The sequence below is a fragment of the Dama dama genome, chromosome 33 (genome assembly GCF_033118175.1).
Source record: "Dama dama isolate Ldn47 chromosome 33, ASM3311817v1, whole genome shotgun sequence".
NCBI classification, from domain to species: Eukaryota; Metazoa; Chordata; class Mammalia; order Artiodactyla; family Cervidae; genus Dama; species Dama dama.
In genome coordinates, this window is record NC_083713.1 from 41,969,245 (window position 1) to 41,994,304 (window position 25,060).

At 37.3% G+C, this 25,060-nt stretch overlaps 1 protein-coding gene across 4 annotated transcripts in view; it reads right to left on the reverse strand.

Annotated features, from left to right (window-relative positions):
* Positions 1-293: 293 nt before the first annotated feature.
* GPD2 (glycerol-3-phosphate dehydrogenase 2) overlaps positions 294-25,060 on the reverse strand; it is a 144,262-nt gene continuing 119,495 nt past the window's right edge. For all 4 annotated transcript variants that reach the window (XM_061135799.1, XM_061135796.1, XM_061135797.1 and 1 more), the window contains 8 exons: positions 15,934-16,068; positions 15,513-15,688; positions 14,823-14,954; positions 13,629-13,787; positions 7,226-7,338; positions 7,060-7,138; positions 6,770-6,868; positions 294-3,920 (listed from right to left, as the gene is read on the reverse strand). In XM_061135799.1, coding sequence (XP_060991782.1) covers positions 3,795-3,920; positions 6,770-6,868; positions 7,060-7,138; positions 7,226-7,338; positions 13,629-13,787; positions 14,823-14,954; positions 15,513-15,688; positions 15,934-16,068 — 1,019 coding nt within the window. In that variant the 3' untranslated portion in view covers positions 294-3,794. The remainder of the gene's footprint in view (positions 3,921-6,769; positions 6,869-7,059; positions 7,139-7,225; positions 7,339-13,628; positions 13,788-14,822; positions 14,955-15,512; positions 15,689-15,933; positions 16,069-25,060) is intronic.

Genomic DNA, 25,060 nt, shown 5'->3' on the forward strand with positions numbered 1-25,060 from the left:
CTATAAAATAACATAGGCATTATAAAATTTGTGTTAAAACTGATAACAGCTTTACTGATTTACTGACAATGAAAATATATAGCATTTTTTCTGTCAGAGCATTTATCAACACTTGGCAACCCTACACTAACTTGACATGTAAGATGATCAAAATGGATTATGTAATCTTTCCCATTCATTTCTATTGATTTTGGTTATGATAAAATTCATCAGTGTGCCTGGGAATGCTCAGGCTAAAAGGCTCTGGTTGACAAAAGGAAAAAAAAAGAAAGGAAAAAAAGAATTCAACAGAGTTGTAATAGGATGCATGTAATTTTAGAATAGGATTGCACAAATACAGAAGTCATGCCCTAAAGGCTCCAGCAACAAATTAATACAAATAAATCTGGCAGTCTCATAAAATTACATCAGTCTATGCAGGGATTCACTTTTGAGATAAAATTACAAAATTGCAAGCAAAAAATATTAATGTGTGAATGCAATTAAAAATACAGTTTGTGAAAATATTTCCAAACTTTTTTTAAACTACAAGTCATCAAAGTTATTTCTCTGACTGCAAGGTACATCAACATGCCAGTAAATGGACCATTTTAATCAGCTTTATTGATTCATGCTTTCAGTTCTTATTCAGTTAAAAACAAGGCACATTAAATACATCCTCTTACTGCTCTATAAATGCATGCAGCTCATTCTGTATATCAAAAGTAATAAATAATGGTGATAAAACACCAAGACAGTTATAAAAATGACAACCCAGCCTCAAACATAGTATTTAACAGTCCAATCTAGAACAATAACCAAACACAAAACATAAAAATGCCATATATGAAAACATGCAGTGTATATATCGACTCCAGAACTGGGCTTATACTTGATATTCTTTCAAAGCACAGTAGGGCTTTTTTACTCCCTATAAAGGGTTGACATAATGAGAACAGTGCAAGTTATTAGTGTCACTGACTTCAATATTATTACATTCATATGCCAAAAATCTTTACAAATACATAAAAAAGGGAAATAAGATCAAAGATTATTCTTACAGTATGTTCAGTAAAAGAATGAAATTTTGTTGTTGTACAAAAGAGCAAACTACATACTTTGAAAAAGACAATACAAAGCTAGAAACTAAAGCAGAATAGGGAGTATGCATTTAGTAGTGGAAATCCTAAAGTTAAACTGATTGAAAGCAAGAATATTGCAAACAGCATGACGGCAATGAGGCAGACAACCCTGGCTTAACAAATAATCTGGCATTATCCCTATTGTTATGACTGTGCGAAGGGCTACTGAAGGGAACATGCAGCTCTCCACCACAGATGGGGGTTCCTTCACCTGAATCCCATTAAAGGCTCTTTAAACAAATCACTTGATGACAAAAGACAGTTTCCACATACCCCACACCCAGCCCAACAAAATCAGCTAATACCATATTTATACAAAAAATTTAAAAAATTCTTTTGCGCTTGGAATAGATTTTGAATCACACTTACACCCCACCCCCCCATTTCTTCTCTCCTTTTCTGAAATCAGGTAAAGAAGCTGTACAGGTTTAATTAAGAACTTTATACAAAATGCGTGGGTGCTTTATTCACAGTAAAGACTTGGAACCAGCTCATTTCCAAGACGAGACTCTGGGATTGGTGAAGGAGCGTATGTTTTAGAATTAGCAGATTTTAAGCAAAGGCAGATATGCTCAAAGGAAGAAAAGTGTGCTTTTCTTTGTCCTTAAAGGAACTTCACTCAAAGCAAAGCGTGCACAAACAAGGCCTCTTTTCAAATACAGTCCTGCCCAGGCCACTCAGGTTATATGCCCAGTCCCTACTGTAATGGATTCAGGAGGGATACAAGCCATCGTTATCTTGATTTAACTAGAAATGGAGAGAAAGAGAGACAGCACAAATGTATAATACTGTGGTACATCATCTCTGATGTTTTAAAGGACAGCTCTTCTATTAAGGGTCGATGGGCTCTAAACAGTGAAATTACTGTCTTGATAGAAAAACAAAATTACAAAACCACATGCGTTTATTATTTTAAAAAAGAAAAAGGAAAAGAAACCAGTGCAAAAAAAAAAAAAATCACACCTTAAAAGAAAAAGTTCACAGTGATACTTGGGAGCCTCACTTGCTCAGTTTTAGGTTTTCCTTAAGGAAGTGGCAAGTCTAAACTTCATTTTAAAAGCAAAATGAGTTACCGTGCTACCTTATCTATTTCTGAGGTGAGGGTGGGGGCTTAGGTGAGTTAACCTCCAGTGTGTATATTATGACAGACAGGCTCATGCCCAACTCGAATGAGACATAAAGATACTCTACAATGTTGACATATATAGAAATAACAGCACAAAAGTGTTTTATGTACCAGTTTGAAAAATTAAGTCTGCACAATGAAAACCTGACATTAAAAAGGGGTCACATTTCCTATTTTATACACAATGTGATCTTAAAAATCAAAAGAAGCAGGTATTTAACTTCACAAGAGGAAGCATGAAGAAGACATATTCAGACGACTGGCTAAAATGCCACCAAAGTATTACAAAAGCATGCCAAATTGGCCCTTTAAATTCAGTATATTATGTATTTGCTAAATTCTGGGCAGACTGATCTTTTTGTTTCGTCTTTCTGTGACTGTGCATGTGTGTGATGGTGGACATGTGTGAGTGTGTGTCAAGGATGGTTTTCTTTTTTTCTTTTTGGTTGAGAACGTTTCCATTTAGTATAGAAAGAGAAAGGCTTTAAGCAATTAAAATGACCATGAACGTTGTAATTGTGTGCCTTTTTACAAATAATTATAATTAAAGTTAACTAATAGGCTATTTCTATTCTCTTTTACTATCTGTTTACAAATATTCCCTCCAACTGATATAATAACCTGAGCAAAATAGACCATGTTCGATGGTATCACATGCTCCAACATCTAGAATTTGAGAATTGAAAACTGTGCTATATATGTGGATATATGAACATAGGTTTTTAATCCTTAAATTTATTACAACTGTAAAGATTTGAGAAATCTAGTCCCATCCCACTGTATCCAACTTGCCACTTAAATGCTGGTTTTAAAATAAAAAAAGCAGGGATCTTCCTGGCAACTGTAATAGTCAAAGAAAAACCAGCAGTGACTGGGGGGAAAAATGAACTGCTGAGATGAAACTATCACTGTAACTCCCAGCAAATGTCAGTGCTATCCTTATATCTCATACCTGTGATTCTGGAAGCTTTCAGAGCTTCTCTTTGAGACTTGCTCTTATAACCAGATCTAAACATTTTTTCCCTCTCCAGTTTACCAGTCATGTTCTAGATATAAAGTCTGGATAAAGAAGGCAGACAAGCTGGAGGAAGAAGGGGGCTGAGAGGTCTCCAGAAATGCTATTAATAGGTCCCACTCAATTTAAGAACAAATATTATCAACAAGCTTAATATCCAGAGCTTTGTGCATCTCACAAAATGCTTCCACCTTCTGGTTTCAATTTTTGTCAAAATATTCTGCCTCTCAAATTGACTTAGAATAAATGAATAAACAAAAAGGGAGTATGTCCAGTCTAACAGATCACAAAATAAGAGCGAAACATTAAATCAGTGTGCACCGAAAATGAGAACAGGTGACAAAATACACTTTTAAGAAGCTAGACTAAATGGCAAATACCAATAAAGGGTCTACATCGACATCTAAAGCTTTGGAATGTTTCCCAGTGTTAAAACAAGGCAGCTATCCGTGTCTACTGTTTTGGAGTGGTGTCAGTCCCCTCTGGTTTGTTACATGATGATGTTTGTCGGCTGTGGATTCACTGCTCAGACTCACAATCCTCCACAACTTCGGTCCACAGGGATGGGAACTCTTCTATCGAGGTTTTCTTCAGCAGTTTTCATGAGTATAGCGAGCCGGCTTCCAGACACCCTTCCTTTTTGAATAGCACTCATCAGCTTAAAGAGAAAATAGGTAACAGATTCAAAAGGCCGACCAGCTTACTCCTGGTCTTCACAGCATTTTAATGGTAACCCTTGCAGCAGGTGAGGATAATTAAATGCCCCCATCAAAAACCATAGCAGGTACTACAGTTCACAGAAGAAACTACAATTTTCAAACATTTCGAAAAGGGGAAAGGGGGCAGGTATTTTGCCAGGGCTGCAAAAACGAACACCTATCTAGCAAATCAGTCTGCCTTTAAAATGCAGATTGAATAAATCACATTTTGCCCCTTAATGAGCTCAGCGCATATACATTTTTTTGAGCAACTCAAATATTGAATCTTTAATTCCATTTTAAAATCTTAAAAAGGAATCTCAGGGATTGAACAAAGACAAACCATGACATATTTAACTACTCTTTTTTAGTGTTATTGTACTTGACAACTTCAAGTCCCCCAAATCCAAATTCCTTAAAGACTTTTTAAAATCATTTACATTTAAGTCCTTGAAAATGGACCCAGAGATCTACCTTAAGAAGTAAAAGCACTCCACAGCCCAGATTTTAGCTAATTCATTTTTATCCAGTGGATAAAATCAGAATTAGTCTTGAAATTACATGCAGTCAGCGGGCAAAGGCCTTTAATCTGGAAGGAACTGTGCAATTATAAGCGTGGGGATTTTTTTTTTCCTTTTCAAGTTGATGTGGTTTTAACTATTTGCTTTTCTTGATCTCACTTCTTCAATATTTTTTATCTATTTTTTAAAGAACTGATTTAATCATTCATCAGGAGTATGTATATATAGACATGTAAATCTTCAAAATATTTGCAGGGTTATAGTTTCTAGGCTAAAGAGATACATTTCTTAAAAATGACTCTGAATAAGAGTCAGAGGCATCTGCCAAGGGGCTGGATCAGAATTTCATGACCTTATTAAAAGCTGTTTCACAAGCTATTGTTTATTAGAGATGAACTCCTACATGCAGAAGTGTCATTAGAGTCCAAACCTAAAAAATAAAGTCATGTAATGATGCAGAATCTACAGAGATCTTCCATGAGGATTATTTAAAAATATCTATATTCAAAACTGTCTAATGGGATACACACGGGCTCTTAATCTTCAGAAAAGGAAACTATTTTAATATAAATGAAACAAAATCCTGAAAAGATACTCTCCACCTATGAACGGTATAACCAAGAATGCTGACATCTAAAGACAGCGAGGTCTTGTTTACTGCTTTGTCTGATTCAATGAATACCTTCAAAGTTTATCAGCACTAACAGAACTGAGAGAGCTGGAGTTTTTTTTTCCTTTATCCATAAAGGTTGTGTGATGTATCAACTTTTAAAAAATCAAAGTTTTCTTCAAACATTACATATATCTTAAAACCATATTACAACAAAAATAATATTTGGGTGTGAATATATTTCATAGGAAATATAATCAGCATTTTTTAAGTTGAAAATTATACTATGTATGCACTTAGTAAAGCATGAATAGTCTCTTTCATTTAGAATTGGACAAGAAATAATTATTAAAAAGACTACAAGAAAACTTGCAGGTGGTTTAAATTATTTTCTATGTGTTTAGCTCTACTGCACTCAAGAAAATTACTTAACACCCAAAATCCATATCCATAACATTTGACTCTTATTGTTTCTAAGACCTCAGGTCTTTGAACCCTAAATGCTGTTGTTTATTTGCAACCTATATGAAATGAAGCATTAACTATTTGAAGAAAAGTTTTCTAAAATGCTGAGACAGACAAAAAAATTTCTCAAGGAAAACTAAACAAAAAAATGTATGAAATGGTTTCTAATTTCCAAGCATACATTTTAAACTCAATTTCAAATGTCCACCTAGTTAAACAGTAAGCTAAAGAAGTAACATTCTTTTTTGTAATGCTGGACACAACCCCTGAAAATTTTCTGCATTTAGATTCAACAATGCTCTTATCTGCTGCTCATCTCCAGAGAGACAATTACCATTTCCTTTGCCTTGATCTTGTTTGTTTAACTTGACACAGTGAAGAAAGGGCTGACATTGACCAAAATCCCCAGCATTAATTTATTTCATGTTCAGCATTCATCATTGCCATGGTGCAAGCAAGACCTGGCATTCATTTGAAATACCTGCCCAAGAAGCACTACAGAAAAAACCTGGCCTGTCTGGAAACCAATACATTCTTCATAAGAGCAGAGTTCTATGGACAGTTACAAATAATGTATGAGGTTGTTGAGTTTCCTTCTTTTAAGGAACTTTTAAGGATTCATGTGTAGCATCCATTTTGAAGTAACAAAATTTACTTTCTTTCCAGTTATTATTAAACAACTGAACCTTGAATAAGGGGAAAATTAGAAATAAAGATGCTTGGATTACATGGTCTTGACTCTAGAATGTAGCTTTCCTTTCTCTTGCTTTTCAGGTTTGTTATAATGTAAGAATATAACCATTGCATTTTGGGTTCTCTAGTGAATATGATTCTCAAATGAACACAACTTTGATTTCTTTAAACTTCCTCTATTAAAAATAAACTTTGTACATTAGAAATAAAGAAGTGTCCAGCAGTGGTCTCCCTCAGCATACTTCTTTATAAAGCACATTTCTGATTTATCCCTTTAAGCCATAATTAACCTAGATTTAATCTAAATTGCCCAATACAACATAATGTATCTTATAAAAAGCTAAAGAACACACACCATGCAAAGTCATATCCTTTAAGAGGTATCAACCTTCGCTGGCTTCAAGCTTTCTTTTTCAGAATGAGGTGACAACTATATCGACTTTGAAATCCATTTCTGAGTATCTATTGATGACCAATAGATAAAAAGAAAATACACTTGTTTTCTTTCACCACAACTCACCTGCAAAAATTCATTGAGTTCAACCTGTCCATTTTTATTCAAATCTACTTCATTCAGAATTTCATGTAGCGTATTTTCATCCATTTGGACATTGATACTCTAAATAAAAGGAAAGCACAAAATAATGAAGTTTTGTTATAAAAATTATGTATATCTTTTTATTAACATTACTAGCCTTTCAAAAATTCAGACAGAAATATTACTTATAGATAGCACTAGATGAGAAAAAAATTATCTGGGATAATCTTTACATTTCTCCGCTATCAAAGATACTGAACCATAAAAAATACCTCTAATACACGCTGAACATCAACAATGGTAATAAAGCCTTTCTGGTCTGCATCAAATTTATGAAATCTCTTCTTGTACCTGGAACACAATGTTAAATAATGGAAAAATATACTTAGGTAAGTGAAGACAAAAAGAGAGAGAGAGATAGAAACTTATTAGAAGTACCTGTCAATGTCTGAAGGCAGTAGGCTAATTTCAGAGCGATCTGTTAACTGTTCTGATCGAGATTTATAGCCCATTTCATAATACAGAAACTTCCGGGCTGTTTCAAGTTCTTCCTAAAACACAGACACACACAAAGTTTAAAGATTTATGGAAAGAATTATTGATTTTTTTCTCCTTTTTTTCCACGTGGTTTTCTAAAGAGAAAGTGCATCCTCATTTTTCTGGCCAGGACAATTTTTTATTTCCTTTAGTTTTACTGAAGTATAACTTTATTCAATAAAATTCACCAACTTTAGGTACACAGTCTGATGTATACACTGCCACAAACAAGATAAAGAGCATTTTTATCCCCAAAGAAGCTTCCTCATAACTATTCCAATTGATTCCTTCCCTTGACCTCTACCCCTAGGCAACCACTGATCTGATTTTGTCACCAGAGTTTTGTCTTTTCTAGAGTTTCATATTAAAGGGTTCATATAGTATGCACTCTTCAGTGTTTTGACTACTTTCATATATTATAACAATTCTGAGAGTCATTCATGTTGTTGCATGCTTTAATATTGTTTGTTTTTATTGCTGAATATTCCTCCACAGTATTGACTAGCAAAATCTACAGGACCAAATCTTTGTGGTTTGGTGACCAAAGAGCAATTAAAAAGTAAATAACTATTGTAATGCAGCATGCTGTATCAAGACAGACATCACGGGTTAACCAATTCTAACATTTTGTCACTAGGATGCTGCTTCAGTTCAGTTCAGTCACTCAGTCATGTCCAACTCTTTGCAACCCCATGAACCGCAGCATGCCAGGCCTCACTGTCCATCACCAACTCCCTAGTTGGATGGAAATGACAGAGCTTTGAGAAAAAACAAAACACGCTAGTCTATTGAATAGTTACTTTTCTTGTTTTCAGTGATCCCAGCCTCAACTGATACTACCTATTGTTGTGAACACTGCAATTCTACCAATTTGTTTGGAATTAGTGAAACTTTCTGACAGTAATTTTTTTTAAGTCAAAAGATTTTTTTCCTGTATCACAGCACAACAAATATTGAGTTTGCAAAAAAGTTTGTTCTGGTTTTTCCTAAGATGTTATGGTAAACCTAAACAAGCTTTTTGACCAACCCAATAGAGCTTTCCTTCTTAAGAATTTTCTTTAAATCTAGAACTACTCTCCCGCATAACACATGATTTTAAATCCCTTCACCATGCTGGATAATTTCTCCCAAACCACAGCTAGCCTGTTATGTAATAAAATGGTCAGAACACAGCACAATACTCCAACAGAGATCTGGCAAGTACCTAGAAAGAAGTAACAATCAGCATCATTAGTCTAGATATATGATTTCTTTAGGAAACTTAAGATTGTAACTGCACTTGGGGGCAGCCATGATCCACTGTCACCTGCTATGCATTTACAGTTAACAAAAAATTTATTTCTTTTTTGCATATGCTACTGTTGCTGCTGCTGCTAAGTCACTTCAGTTGTGTCCGACTCTGTGCAACCCCACAGACGGCAGCCCACCAGGCTCCCCCATCCCTGGGATTCTCCAGGCAAGAATATTGGAGTGGGTTACCATTTCTTTCTCCAACGCATGAAAGTGAAAAGTGAAAGTGAAGTCGCTCAGTCGTGTCTGACTCTTAGCGACCTCATGGACTGCAGCCTACCAGACTCCTCCATCCATGGGGTTTTCCAGGCAAGAGTACTGGAGTGGGGTGCTATTGCCTTCTCCGATGCTACTGTTAAGTCTTGTCAAATCTATTATGAATGGATGGCTTTGTTTTTCTACCTAATACAATGTCTGCCATTTGTCTCTATTATATTATTCCTAATGTAATTGCAATTTCACCCATTGCTTCAATCTATCACCAAGCATTCACTCTTCCTCCAGTTTCTTATGAGTACACCAAAGATGATCATTTGCCTGGTTACAAATCCACCATTTTTAAAAGACATCACAGGGGGCGTCATAAAATGCTTTACGGAATCCAAATATATTATGTCTATAACATTTCCTCAATATAACAATCATGTGCTTTTCCTGAAAAGATATGTCTGAAGTGATTTTTTCTAAGTGATTAAGTATTACCTTCCAGAGATCACTACTTCTTGCTAAAGACTGATAAAACAAACTTAAATGCCATAACCTACAAAAAAGCCCAAGACCAATCCCAAGACCACTGGCTTACAGGTTATAAACTTTATTTCTCCACTTTCGTTAGTTACTCAAGGCCCAAGCAGCCAACTTAAGAATGTGGTACTACATTTGCCCACCTTCTGTCTTCTGATTCTGTTTCTATTTGCCATAATATTTTAAACCTCGACAGTAGTTAAATAAACCCCATCTGCAAATTCTCTGAGCACCCTGAGGTATATAAAATTTCTGAGTTGGCATAAAAACGCATTTAGAGCAGTCTCCTATTTAAATGCCTATTTCCTCTTATCAATATTTATTTTGCTTTTCTCACAATGAAAATCATTCTCCTTGACAAAAAGGAGAAAAAGAAAAAACAGATTGGAATTAAACTATGAGTTGAAAGGTCCCCTCCCTTCTCTGGCAATCAAAAATCTGGTGCTAGCTACCTTTGAGCAAGGATCTAGGTTAGACTTTCTTTGTACTCTTTTCCAGTTTTAAAAGCTATTTTTAATGTTTTTAGGATTTTTGCCAGTTCCTGACACTATTCATATACATTCTTATTAGTCCTGGGTACTCTTCCGCTGTTGAGTACCTCTCTTCCCTCTGTTTAATATTTGTTGCTTATCAGTTTGCTCTGTCCATGGTCATTCCATTTCTTCACTTGCTTTCTCTTTATTCTTTTTGTTGGAATCAATTTTGAAATAATTTCCCTTTGGGAGATCCCCTCAAATCTCCTTAAGTGGTCTTTCTAAAGTCTCTCAATGAAATGTATGTTTTGTCTACAGGTTATAAAGTCTACATTACCAAGTATTACTGCAGCATTTCCCAAAATACATCCTAAAGTAATACTCGTTTCCCTTTCCACCAGCCCTTCCAACATGTGAGAGTTGGATCTGTCCCCAAATAAGCTGCCTTTGGGAGACTGACAATGCACATAAGCACTTTAAAGGCACCAAATTATCTGCACTAAAGAAAATGGTTTCATTTGTTTAACTCAGAACTTCCCAAACTCTTTTGACCATATAGTCATCTTTTCACTGTTATTAATTTAGACACTGATTACTTATTTATAATTATGTATTTTTTTTACATAGAGCTTCCCAGGTAGCTCAAGTGGCAAAGAATCTGCCTGCCAAAGCAGGAGCCACAGGAGATGAGAGTTTGATCCCTGGGTCTGGAAGATCCCCTGGAGGAGGAAATGGCAACCCATTCCAGTGTTCTTGCCTGAAGAATCCCATAGACAGAGGAGCCTGGCAGGCTATAGTCCAAGGGGTCACAGAGTCAGACACGACTAAGCACGCACACACACATATTAACATATATATTTAATTGTGTAAAACACAATTTGGCAGTGTTGCATTCCTAAATATCTTCACCAACTCCTCTATCAATCCCCGACTCCCCTAGATAATGCCTTCCTCCTTAATCAGTTCTTCTAAGTTGACTGCCTTTGGTCTTAAATAACAGTTCTCCAAATCATTCTATAAATTTTGGAAAATACACACACATTTCTGAGGTGTATATATATATATATATATATGTTGTAAACACTCGATTAAATTTGAAGATCCTTGAAACTATGAGCTATTTATTATTCCCCTAAAATACTTAGTATAATGCTCAGGATACAAGTCAGTCAGTAAGTATTGACTGGTAAAAACAACCACAATTCATCTACAGAGAGTTATTTATCACCCTGCTTCTCTTTCACTTTTGCAGGTTAAATAATCCCAGTGCTTTTAACCTTTTCTTAGAAGTCCAGTAACCTTTAATTCTTTTTCCCCTTTCCTTTGTTCTCTCTAGACTATCTACTGTTCTCATGAATACTCCTCTGTCTCAGATACTGAGTAATAACCTTAGCTCTCTTATTTCTGTTATTTTGTTTGTTTAGGGGACTGGGAGAATATTTCTGAGTACATAAATCTGCTCATAAAACCTAAACCCATGTAAATCTAGTTTCCTCGGGAGAGCTGAACATAGCCAGTTCAGAGTTTTCTGCCTTCTTCCTGCCTCCTCTGGCCTGCATTCCTAGCACAAAGCACCTTCCTGCATAGTCAAATCACTCCAACCATAATTTTTACAGGAACCCATTATCCCCAGTCCTTCTGCATGGAAGAAATGAGCGGCAGTAGCACAGGAGTAAGTTTCACTCTAGTGTTGCCTCACTATATAGCTTCAAAACTGGCCAAACCCAAACTCAAAACCAGAAGAGCTATATAAACCAGTCCCTCCAATGCAGAGGCAACAGGGCGGGGTGGGAAAAGGGTGTGCTCCGGGATCTGGACCCCTGGCTTCAATCCCAGTTCCACAATCTACTAGCTGTATGAACTCTCACTGGGACTTACTCCCTGAGTCTGTTTTCTCATCTGCAAAATGAGGGTAAAGGTTATGCCTGACAGCACTGTGACCAGGGTTAAGAAGTTCTTTTCAGTGATTTTACCACACATGTGGCATGAAAATGACTGACAGAGAATATTTTAAATGTAGGGCTACATCTTCACCCCTGAAGACTGATTCTAACAGACTGTTAGTCACTCAGTCGTGTCCGACTCTTTGCAACCCCATGGACTGTAGCCCACCAGGCTCCTCTGTCCATGGAATTCTCCAGGTAAGAATACTGGAGTGGGTTGCATTTCCTTCTCCAGGGGATCTTTCCGACCCAGTGATCAAACCTGGGTCTCTTGCATCGCCTACATCGGCAGGAGGATTCTTTACCACTAGCGCCACCTGGGATATACTACATGGGCTGAATTGTATTCTCCCAAATTCATATCCTGACAGCCTAACCTCCAATATGACAGGATTTGGAGATGGGACTTTGGGGAGGTAACTAATTTTAGATAAACCTTGTTGGGATTAGCACACTCAATAGAACAGACCAGACAGTGCCCCCTACCTGCATCTCCTCCAGAAAGTAGCTGTCTGAAAGCCAGGAGGAAGGCTCTCACCAGAACCCAACCATCTCACCCTGGCACCCTGATCTCAGATTTCCAGTCTCCAGAACTGTGAGGAATACATTTATGTTGTGTAAGCCGTTCAGTCTGTGGTATCCTGTCAGAGCAGCCTGAATAGACTAAGACAGGTGGTATTTAGGAAAGAGGGAGGAATCAACTCTAGGAAGGCCACTAGCTGGCTGACTAAAAGGATGAGGAGAGCCAATAACATAGAGCAACGTGGAGGCGACTGGAAAGTGTGACCAGAGCCACTGACAGCAAAGTGGCTGTGAAGGAGCCTAAATGGAATGGGTGCAAGAAAGACCAGGGGAAAGGAACTAAACCAACGAACACAGGGAACAGTTTCTGAATAAATACAAGAAAATGCCTCTGCCTGAAACTTTGGTTTAATTAAAAATCATGATGATCTGTTTATTAGAAGAGGCCCTGGGCTGTATATGTGGACATCTGAACATCAATGGCTTTCTTTTTTTAAATTTGGATATAAATATAAAGTTTCAAATGACACAAATCAATAAGCATTTGTGGTCAGGCCATAAAACCACGATTTCCTACCAAAGGCAAACTTGCAGGAGTGTGAATTTCACTGAAGAATACATTCTAAGAATGTTTTCAATGAAAACAAGAAAAGGTTCTACCCACAATCATTATTATCTTACTTTTTCAGGAATTATGACCACAAATTTTAGAACATTTTTCTATATGGGATTTTCCAAAAACAACCAAGAAGAATATTTGGTTACAAGGATATTTGTTACCAGAATTTGTTATGATGACATATTTGTTACAAGAATATCTTTCCAGTTTCCTAAGGCCTAGTAGTATTAAACACACACAGAAATTGGCAGGAATTATAAAGTCACCATTGAAAACTATGCTAATCTCTGAACCTCTTTGCAGGGCAGGAAAAGAGACACAGATGTAGAGAACAGATATGCGGCCATGGCAGAGGGCAGAGGGGTAAGGGGGAGGGTAAACTGGAAGATTCGGTCTGACATACATGCACCACCGTGTGTAAAACAGATAGCCAGGGGGAACCTGCTCTATGTACATCACGGGCGCAGCCCCGTGCTCTGTGATGACCTGGAAGGGTGGGACGGGGTGGGGGCTGGGGAGCATACCCAGGACGGAGGGGACATATGTATTCAGGGAGCTGATTCACTTAGTTGTATGGCAGCAACTAACACGACAGTGTAAAGCCACTGCCCCCCAATTAAAACAAGAGGAAACAACTGTTAGCCTCTACTAACAGATTAAGACATTCCATGTCTATAATGGAAAATGTGGTTTTAGAGACTTCTATATAATACCTCTTTTTTAGAATCATCCCAGTTCAGTTCTCGGCCCATCAATTCAACAATCCTGGGGAGGGCCTCCTCTGCCGCCTGCACATTTAAGAAGGCCAGGCGAGTACGACGCGAAATCATATCCACGGCGGTACAAGCGTACTCCTTAATCCCGTATTTCACCTGGGTTTGAATTAAAGTAAAATGATTAATTTATGTTTTTTAAAAGGAGAGAAATAAAGCTTCACCTAAATCCATGCTTAGATACAGTGACATTTTTCTTTACATACTCTGGTTCCCTCTAGCAGGCATGAAGCAAATAGTGACATCACACAAGTTCCCCATTTTTCTGCCTGCCAAAGGAGACTTGGAAATTGGAACAATTTGGGTAAGAGTTAATGTCTTCTCCTTGAACAGAAATTGGCCCAAACATGTAAACTGCATCACTTCTCAGTTACCATCCACAGTAAACACTTGTTTATGACAAGGATGTTAATACACACAGCTGAATAGGCAAAGAAGAAGTTTAAAGTTAAAATTAAAAGGTTACAGTCTCATCTCTGAAGGCTGTCCACAGTTTTATGTCTCAGAGTAATCAGATGACAGAAGTCTTGCATTCAATCAACAACAAAATGCTTATTGGACACCCATGTTTAAGATGTAGCGAATTATACATGTCAAGTCAAGACATATCATCAGGGACTTTCCTGGCGGTCCACCGGTTAAGACTCTGCCTTCCAATGCAGAGGGTGTGGGTTTGATCCCTGGTCAGGGAGTTAAGATACCAAATGCCTCGTGGCCAAAAAACCAAAACATAAAACAGAAGCAACACTGTGACAAATTCAATAAAGACTTGAAAAATGGTCCATGTCAAAAACAAAATGTCATCAGGCAGAACATAAGTGGTACAAACTTGAGGAGCTACAAACTCTCAAAAGGGGCAAACAACTGAGTCAATAAGACTTGGGATAGCTCTGTGGAGGAGAAAGAAACCCATATTTTCTATGATTATTGTTATCACTATCAATATCACTTCAGAGATGAAATTAAAATCATGTAAGTGAAAGGAACTGTGCTGGGCAGACATTTTGCTCCAAGTTATAGCTGATATTTCTGCATTAAAACTTAGCTATGTATAACTTCTAAAAAGGATGAAGAGTGAACAGATGAAAAGTATCCCAGGGCAAATGGGAAACTTCCACAGGGCCATTTACATACCTCTGCTTCAATGTATGGAAATTCCGACACAAGACGCACTCCAACAATGGGCCACCGTTTTCCCGTCACACTTGCCATCTTGGCCACCTCAAAAGCCTTATCACCATAGGTGGCGGCAAGATGCTGGGCCACCTAAGGAAATGAAACTGCATCAGGCAGGTCCTCTGAAGTATCAATGGCTTCTGGATACAAAGCAAAAACATGTACCTGCTTATCTTGTCAGGTTTTCTTTTTTTTTAACAGCCTGTAACTAATAATCCTAGGAGAGCATTTGATTTTGATTTCGTGGGAGGAAACCACATGGGCTCCGAATGCTTAGGCCAGCACAAAGTCTACTACACATGTATCACTGTACCAGTGACTGATGAAGCTTCAGCTTCATTGTGCTCCTGATATCACTTCCGAAGAACAGCCTTCCTTATGCTCAAGAGAGAAAGAATTTGGGAGGTCCCGTCTGCTAGGAACAAGCCAAACAAACCCTAGATTCTAAAACAGAAACCAAAACATGCATTGCTTTTTAGGCAACTAAAGCAAAATATTTTTTCCATTAGTTCACTCCCACAGTACACTGTCAGAAACAAACTGAGCAATAGGAAATTCAAAGTCATGGAGGCCCCGTGGTTGCCGATCCTGTTACTGGCAACAGTGAGATTAAGTCAAGAGTAAGATGATGTGGCAATGCACACCCACCTCACTTTCAAGTCCATAGTCCTGGACGAGCCTGATGTACAGTGTGGGGCTCCAGTCTTTGCCCCCTTGAAGGAAAAGCCCAACTGTTCTACTTGGTCCTGCTTTCAAATTGTGTGCCTTGACTGCGGCATTTATGGTATCTTCTGCCATAGATCGGTAGGTTGTCCACTTTCCACCTACAAATACATTGATAACCCATTCGTCAGGTTACTATCCATTTTTCTTACAGTTAACCATTTCTCAACTTATTAATAAGAAAATTCACCTGTTGTTTATAACAAATGTGGCAAAGCCATGGGTAAGATGTTACTCAGAATCATTAAAAAAAAAAAAAACTTTAGCATTAAAAAAGATTTTGATATGAGAATTTAACTCAAGTTGCTATCTAAAGCACATTCAACGACAAGGTAGCATCCTGTACCTGCTATAGTGATAAGGCCACTCTCGCTGATGTCCACGACATGGTTTCGGGAGATAGACTTCGTGTCTGCAGACTTGGGATCTGTCACAAGGGGGCGAATACCGCTCCACGCAGCCAGGACATCCCCTCTTCTCACTGGGAAGGATCAATGCCAAGAGTTAAGAGGATGACTCAAAGACATCTCAACAAGACCATGAAATAATTAATAAGCAGAACATAGTTCAGTAAAAGGAACACATAATATGTACTTTAAAAGGGAGGAAAAGCCCTTAGATATAAGAGCTAAATGAGTGGTAAGTTACAATGGGGATGGTGACGTCCCCGGCAGTCCAATGGTTAGGACCTTGATTAGGTCCAGGGGTTAGGTCCGTGCTTCCATTGCAAGGGGCACAGGTTTGACCTCTGGTAGGGGAACTAAGATCCTGCATGCTGTGCAGAGCAGCCAGAAAAATGGTAAGGGAGGTGAAAAAAAAGCAAAGAACTGGAAAAATCACTGATATGGGTTCTCAAAGAGGAAACAAAATAAATGTTAGCAGCCCTCAGCTGGGACAATCTGCAGTAGTTATAAAGAACAACAACAGTAAAACAGAAACAAAAACAAACTGAACAAACCAGAAGACTTGTGAGTTGTCATATCTCCTCCAAGAATGTATCTTGCTATCTCTTCCCAGAAAAGACAAAAATACTTATTAGGAGAAGAGGGCAATCTGGATTTCAGATCCCATTCACATCTGAATTGTGTGTTCTTATATAGTGAACCTTCTATATATTTAGACAAAGTAGACTTTGAAAAATATTTAAATATACATCCAGCAAATTCTTGTGTAAGGAATCACAAAGGCTCTTTGAAATGACTAATTATTAGACCAGTCTAAAAAAAAGAGCACATAACCAAGTACAGGGAAAAGACCCTAAAAAGTTATACTGGATGACGATCTCTCCATCTTGATCTCAAATGAAAGATAGATGTCTGGTAAAGATAACTTCATCTAAGGCTAAGGTAATCTGACATATTTTGGCATAGCTCGTTAAGGGCCACACTCTTAATATGACTACAGTCTGAAAGAAGAGGTACCCATACATCTCTACAGGGGTGTTTAATCAAACCCATATTCCAACACTGAATCTAAACAAAGGGAAAATAAAACTCATAAGCTAGTGAGGAAAACCTAAGGCTTCCAGTCTTGTTAACTGGATGCCCATGAGGGCATCTTGATGCTGGCATACCATCCCTAGATTTGCCCCCCTAAGGGGGCATCTTCTTCAACAGGTTTAATCCTGATGGTTTCCATGGAATGGGGGTTAATTCTCACTCTACACAATTCCACAAGTCTTGTAAAACCTCAACACAAACCATGCAATATTTTAATCTTTACAAAATGCTTAACTAGGAAATTACCACTATTTTCCATTAGGGTTCAAACTGCCCTCTGAGTCAAAAATAAAACTTAGCCAACCACTTAGAACGTCATTGTGGTCACTGCAAAGTCTCAAAGTGTGTCTCTGAAATTCCTGAGGCAGCCACACTGATCAGGAATTTGGTTTCAATTCTCACAGCCTTCTGACTGATCTTAAAATTATTTGGTGGAAAACTAAACTTTCTAAAGTAAATTTAAAGCACATGTAAATAATCCTTGTGGCAAATGCTTTACCTTTTCTGGTATAACAGGCAGAAAAATGCATCTATGAATCTGTACTATCTGAAACAAAAAGACCAACCTAAAACATTTGAGTTTTTCATTCAGGGAGGAAAACTAAATGAAGCACAATATATACTGATATGATTTTTAATCCTTATTTTTGAAATTGATACTCAAAAAAAGGAAAAGAAAACATTATCAGGAAGACTTTATAACATGTCAAGAACCTTAATTTATTTTGCTTGATATCTTACCATGCAGTTTTTTAGTCTGAGAATTATATCAGATGAATACTGAGATAAAATTTACTTAAAAAGATACATTTAGGATAATCAAATTTTAGATCACATTTAAAGTAGGAATCAGGTTTTATGGCCTATAGCATTGTTATATTGTTACGTTAGAGCGTGGTTGGACCAGGGGATCTATCGTCTATCAGTTTTCTCCCAACCTTGAGATTTAATGACTTGTATGGATCATTCAAAATGCCGTTTTGCAGAGGGCGGGGGGAGTTGATGAAGAATAAAGCACTTTTTACCTCTCTACCATCTAAATTAAGTAGTGACCAGTCAGGGCGGTGGGTATAATCTAGGCCCACAGGGAACAGCATAGCTAAACACGTGAAACATGAATTCTAACTTCTTGTAGAAAAGACAGCAGCAAACTGAACTAAAAGGTTTCTCTCTATTACTTATTCACCCACTATGGAAACCTTGCACACTGTTAAACTCTAATTAAAGTTCTCTTTAGAAACAGATTCATGAGCAGTGGACAGATAGCATAGAGGACCTTCCAATACTGCTAGGAATGTCTGCAGCCATATTGTGACAAAATGGGGAACAACTGCAAGGCAAAGCCAACCTGCAGGGTGGTGGAGTGAAAGCAGTAAGGGTCTCGCACCGAGGATTTGCTCAATCACTAAATTAGTCACCTCTTGAGACTTCTTATACCTGGAGATCTTCTCTTACAAGATAATGCATTATTTATTTTATAACAACAAAAAATACAAATTCAATGAATCTAATAAATTGAGTATTTGCTTCTAAATTGTCTACGTAAGTACCTCTAGCTTCTGTAGAATTGTTCCATAGACTTTTCTGCAGTGATGGAACTGTTTTGTACCTACACTGTCTAATTCACTAGCCACTAGCTGCATGAGCTTATGAAGCACTTGAAATGTGGTCCATGCAACTGAGAAACTGAATTTCAAACTTTATCTCATCTTAATTAATTTAAATTTAAATAGGCACATGATATTCACACATACAGCCTATAATTTTGCATAAGGCAGTTCTAGAACAAAACTGTCAAGTAGTACATCTCAGACTCGTCCTGGCAAATTGTCAAACCGGGTACTTCCCCCATGGCCACCTTGCCCATGTCTCCAATGGAGCAACCATTCAGTGAAATCTGACAGTGAGAATATAATCTGCTGTAATAGAATGTGACTCTCTCCAAAATACTGTACTGTCACAGCATGTTCCATACTCATCATTTCAAAGTATCCTTCTCTCCTACTAATCTCATCAATTCAAAGAAATGAAAATATTTTTACTAAATTAAGTACTCCTACCCTCAAGTTCTTACCCAGAAATTGACCCGATCATTCCAGCTGTAGCCAAGAACATCACCTAGCCAAGAACAGCATCTTGGCTGTAGCCAAGAACTCACCATGGTACAATATGTGAGAAAAAACCTCAACTCAAGCTTGTATGCTTCAGAACTCAAAGATTCCATTCACCTTGATTTTCCTGGTCCTAGTACTGTCAAGATGGCTAGACAAGATGGCATTACTGTTGCATCTTCCTCACCATGTTGAAAGTCTTTGGCAGTATCAATTCTAGTATGTCTCAGTACCTCAAATACTGTATCAAGTAGAAGTCATGAATTGTGATCAATAAATATGAAATGGCACATTAGAACATTCTCTGAAGTTTTTATATCAAATAAGAGCTGACATTACAAAATCAAAAGCAATAACATTTTGGCCTCTGAGCCAATATACTAGACTTTAGGTTTCTAATGATTACGTATTTAAATAACTAGATATCCTGTTTTAGAATAACTGAAAACTTTAATAAATAAAGTAAATAAAAGTACCAGAGCTTCCTTGATGGCTCAGATGGTAAAGAATCCACCTGTAATGCAAGAGACCAAAGTTCTATCCCTGGGTCACGAAGATCCCCTGGAGAAGGGAATGGCAACCCACTCCAGTATTTTTGCCTGGAGAATTCCATGGACAGAAGAACCTGGCGACCTCCAGTCCATGGTATTGCAAAGAGTTGGACATGACTGAGTGATTAACACTTGCATTTAATAAAACAAGATGAGAGGAAACAACACTACTATTAAAACTGAAAAAAAAAATTCTTGGTAAACACCATTATGAGAGTAGCTCACCCAGATGGCACCTAGTTGATTTTTAAGTGCCAACTGCAAGTACCTCTGGAGTGTATAAAGGTTCTTGTCAATATTTTCAGAAGGATAGTGAGGAAATAACATAGTCCTTCTACCACCATTAAGAATTCTTTTTATTACATTATTTTTATTGTAAATAACTCATTCAGGTTTTAGTGTATAAACTATATAATGACTAAAATATAAATAGTAAAGTTGAATAGACATTTTTCACAGCTGGTTGAAAAGACTAAGTGCTGTATAATTGTTTCCAATTATAATTAGTATTTTTATTCTTAAAAACTTGGTAAGAGAAGCATTGGTTTCAAAAGTTAATAGAAAAGGCAGCCCACAGGAAGTGATAATTAAGAGCTAAATATGCGGTTTTGCTTCACATCAGTTATTTAGCCATACATTTTGGGGTGCTCTGTCTCATGTTTGCCACTTTCAAAAAAATCAATAAAAAGCATGTGAAAATATCTAAACGAACACAGGGGAAACAGTGTCAGAAATCAATACTTCTCTACTAGCATGTTTAACCTGCAGAAATGAAGTGTTAATCACAGAAATAAGATACCATATTACATTTATAAACTAATGAAACTAGAAAAAGCAAAGCGCGTGACACTGTAATTAAACAGCTGGAAAACATCCAAGCCTGTGTAAGTTGATAACCCTGGTACAATCTCTGGCAGTGAAAAGGCAGGTCTGCAGTGAGTTGATACGGCCAGCTCCGTTGTTAATTGAATAACAGGCAATCTATAAACACTACTAATTGCATATGTGAAAACCTGTGTACAACTAGAGGCGCTGCCTAGAGAAGCACTCCAGAAAAACTCCATGGATAAAGCACTCTGCACATCCTCTGCCCCCCTCCACCCCTTTAAGTCACAGCTTCCTCGCCACTGCATCCTCCTGATTAACCTCTACACAGCAGACTTAATGATACATTTTTCAAAAGATCATTTTTCCTCCTAATCCAATACACACCGCACAACTATCAATTACCCGTTTCAGAAAAGAACAAACAAGTAATCTAGAAAATTCAGCCTGTGAATGGTGAGCTTTCTAAATTGTAAAAGAAGACATGGTCTCATTCCCAACAGACAAAATGCTTTTCAGAATTGTTCCGATGCATTTTGCAGAAGTGTGGCAGCTGCTGTGAACAGCATGGAGTGTTAAGATTTGACACTTTTTTTTTTTCCTTAAGGATATAGCCATTTGGGGAGGCTTAGAAACTGTTGTCAGAATTTTACTTATCCATCTAATAAATCGTTTTTAAATGATTATTTCAATCCTGGTGAATACTAACCATTTCAAAAACATGGCTCTGGGATCTACACAAAGTTTCTATTTTTTTAAATCTGTAGAGAAGACTGCTTGGCCCAAGGGACTGGTTATGAGAAATGAAACCTCTGCTTTAACAGTCACATCCAAATAAGGCCAGTCACTTGAGAGCAAAGGTCACCATCACTCTGAAGGTGTCTGGAGGTTTCCATGAAATGAACTGATAGAAGTAATCCACTCCCTAGTGGATATAATATCAAATCATGCAACAAACCCAGGACTACCAACTGGAATATGCACAATATTTAGAAGCATCAATATTAGGGCTAGACTGACATACACAATATCAGGCTCCAACATGAATGACCTATGGGAAAGAAACTTAAAGTCACTTGGGCCTCATTCTTCACCTATAAAATGGAACTTACAAAATAAAACTAATAAGGTTGTTATGAGGAATCAGATAATATAAGCAAAAGGCTTAGCGGAGTGTCTTCCATAAAAAGCTCTCCATGAGGGTAGAGTTTTTAAAAATCAAGCATGCATTACCCACTGAGGAAAAATAAGATTAAAATATGTGCAGCAACAGCATGTACTCAAAAAGACTGGATGGGACCTGAAGCTGAGTTTCACTTTCGCATTTCATCAGTATAGAAGAGAATATCAGGTTTCACCAAAATTCCTTGGAAAAAATACAAATGAGAATGCCTTTACTTTGGAAATAGACATACTTTAGCTAACTAGGGCTCTACCAAGACTGAGGGTAATTCCTCATATACCCCGAAGACTTCAGTCCAATAAATAAGAATGAAGAAAAACCATAAAGAATCATTGTGGCTGGACTGCTTTTAAAAGGATAAGCTGATAAGGAGGAAAGGTGTGATAGATGGTGAGCACGGGGAAATAAATGAAGTACAAGAAAGAGCTGTCACTTCTGCTTTTATCCTGGATGTTTGCTATCTGGAGAATTCTTAATCTCAAGATTTCTGAGACCACCAGTGGAAAGGTGATTTACAGTGTCCACATATTAATTTCAATCCGTTTTTACAAAAAAATCAAAGTTGACAAAAATTCTTGGTTAGTTTCACCAATTAACCTGACTACCAAAAGGTATGTTAACTGAAAAGCTCTCTACAGACCAAGGAGGCCCTAGATGGTATTACCAAGTCCTCTACCTATCAGTAAGCAGAATAAAAGTGAGGGGTATAGGCTTGGTGCCTGTTCTAGCCCAAGTCTCATTTCACTAGTGGAAATCCCTACCCATGATATGGGCACAGCAGCTTCTTGGAACCTATACCTGTTTCCAGCACATCCAGTCTCTGGGCACATATAAGCAGTTAGATTTCTCATTCGTGCATTTGAACTTTAAGAATTTGGAACCTGTCCACTATAGCTCTCTGCTCTTGAATTAATTTTGTTTCTTGCTCTAGCAATGTAAACTTCCTTCTCTTGGAATCCAATATAAACCCACTTTTAAAAAATATATCCAGGTAAATGTGAAATGAAGCAGGATTCAGTAACAATAATCAATTCACTAAAATACAATCATACCCAGATGAAGCACCTTCTATCTCACAAAATGAGGGGAAAAAGTATCAAGCTGAAATTGCAATGGATATTAAACTGGGCATAACTATTTCTTAAATAACTGTGTGTGAGTGTGTATGTTTGTGGGAAAGAGTATAAATTTAGCCACATAGATTTCAATTACATATACTTAATATTTTTATACTATTATTACACATATCCAAAGAGACTCTACTCAAAATGAAATTACAACCATTATTTGAAATTAGAAGAAACTAAAACTATACAATATGGATCAATCAGTCAAACTAGGAGAATCCGCTAAACCACTTTGTAAAGCAGTTTGTTTTGTTTGATTGTAAATGTGTGATCACATAATGAAAAGAATTCCTTAGGGAAAAAGGATTCACAGATGCCAGTGAGTCACATTAAGACAAAAACTGTGTCCTTGCATGGCCTCCACTGAAGCCAACATTATAGGAGTTTCCTGATATAAACAGATGATGACTATTGTTCAAAAATCTTAAATTTTGTACTTTCATATAAAAAGATTTTCAAATTGCTACTAGCATCAAAAACCTTGAAAGCATCTAATTTGTTTTGATTTAAAATAATCATAAGTGGTATACCAGCATATATATAAAACAAGCTTTGAAACTGTAAAGAATCCTTACCCTTAAGGAGCTCCAAGTGAGACTATATCTTACATTATTACCTATTATACACTGTTGTGATATACTAGTTCAGTGATCTACGGGACTACACAAGATAGGTGGCTTCTGAAGTATAAATAATATTTTGCCAAAATGAGAACTTGGGGGAAAGACTATCCAAGAAAAAGACTTCAACCTACATAAATAAGGCATGGAGATTTAAAAGTGCATGACCTGATTTGGAAATAATAAGTCATGCAATATAATTAAATAAGTGAATGCACAGAGGTGGAATAGTTGAATCCAAACCTGCCAAGACAAGTCATGAAAAGCCTTAGATTCCGTATGAGACAGTTCAATAACTTTGCTAAAGTTAATGATGAGAGATCAAGGGGATATTTTTGTGCAGGGAAGTGATGATCAGAACTGTGTTTTAGAGAGTTCTGATGGAAGGACCAGACCAGGTGAGGACAGAGACCTGATACACGAAAGCTAGTTAGGGGGTCAATGCAACTGTTTAAGTGAAAAATGACACAGGTTTGAACCAGCCCCCAAAAATAAAGTCTGACACTGTTTCCACTGTTTCCCCATCTATTTGCCATGAAGTGATGGGACCAGATGCCACGATCTTAGTTTTCTGAATGTTGAGCTTTAAGCCAACTTTTTCACTCTCCTCTTTCATTTTCATCAAGAAGCTTTTCAGTTCTTCACTTTCTGCCATAAGGGTGGTGTCATCTGCTTATCTGAGGTTATTGATATTTCTCCCAGCAATCTTGATTCCAGCTTGTACTTCCTCCAGCCCAGCATTTCTCATGATGTACTCGGCATATAAGTTAAATAAGCAGGGTGACAATATATAGCCTTGACATACTCCTTTTCCTATTTGGAACCAGTCTGTTATTCCATGTCCAGTTCTAACTGTTGCTTCCTGACCTGCATACAGGAGATTTACATGATACTTCAGAGGAAGCAGAGATGGGAATTGGACTGGATGTAGAAAGAGAAGGATCAGCAAAGATAAGTATGCCATTCCAGCCTGGGTGACTAGATGGATGGTGAGGTTATTAAGTGAGATAGGAAATAATGCTGAGAAACTTTTGAAACTACCGTGGATTAAAAAAAAATGCATTATACCATATATATCCACTGGAGAAAATACTATGATATCCAAGTTAAAAGAAGGCGTGTTCAGGTTAGCACTGGAAAGAAGTGAACTTTATCTTTTTCAATTAAAACAGCATACTAATTAGCTAAATCCTTAGTTAATATTCCAGTTTCCACATAGTAATAGCTGACTAAATTTCTTAGAATATATTCCTCTAGCCTCTCATTTCTCTAACTAATTCTTTCCTATGGGTTTCCTAGATTTGTAAATCATACCTTCACAAGCTCTTGAAATTAGTGATGCAAACATTTCATACTCTCCTAGAAAAGCACGGGTGTTTAGAGCTCTACCGGATTGGCACTCCAATCTTGCTATCAGAAATGACCAGAAGAGGATGGTATGCGTTTCATGTGGATATAGAAAGTGGAGGGGGAAAAAAGGCAACTTCCTCCTATTGTGTTATGCCTCAGCCTTCTTAAGGCTTCCAGAAGACGTGGTCAGTACGTAAGAGTCAGAGC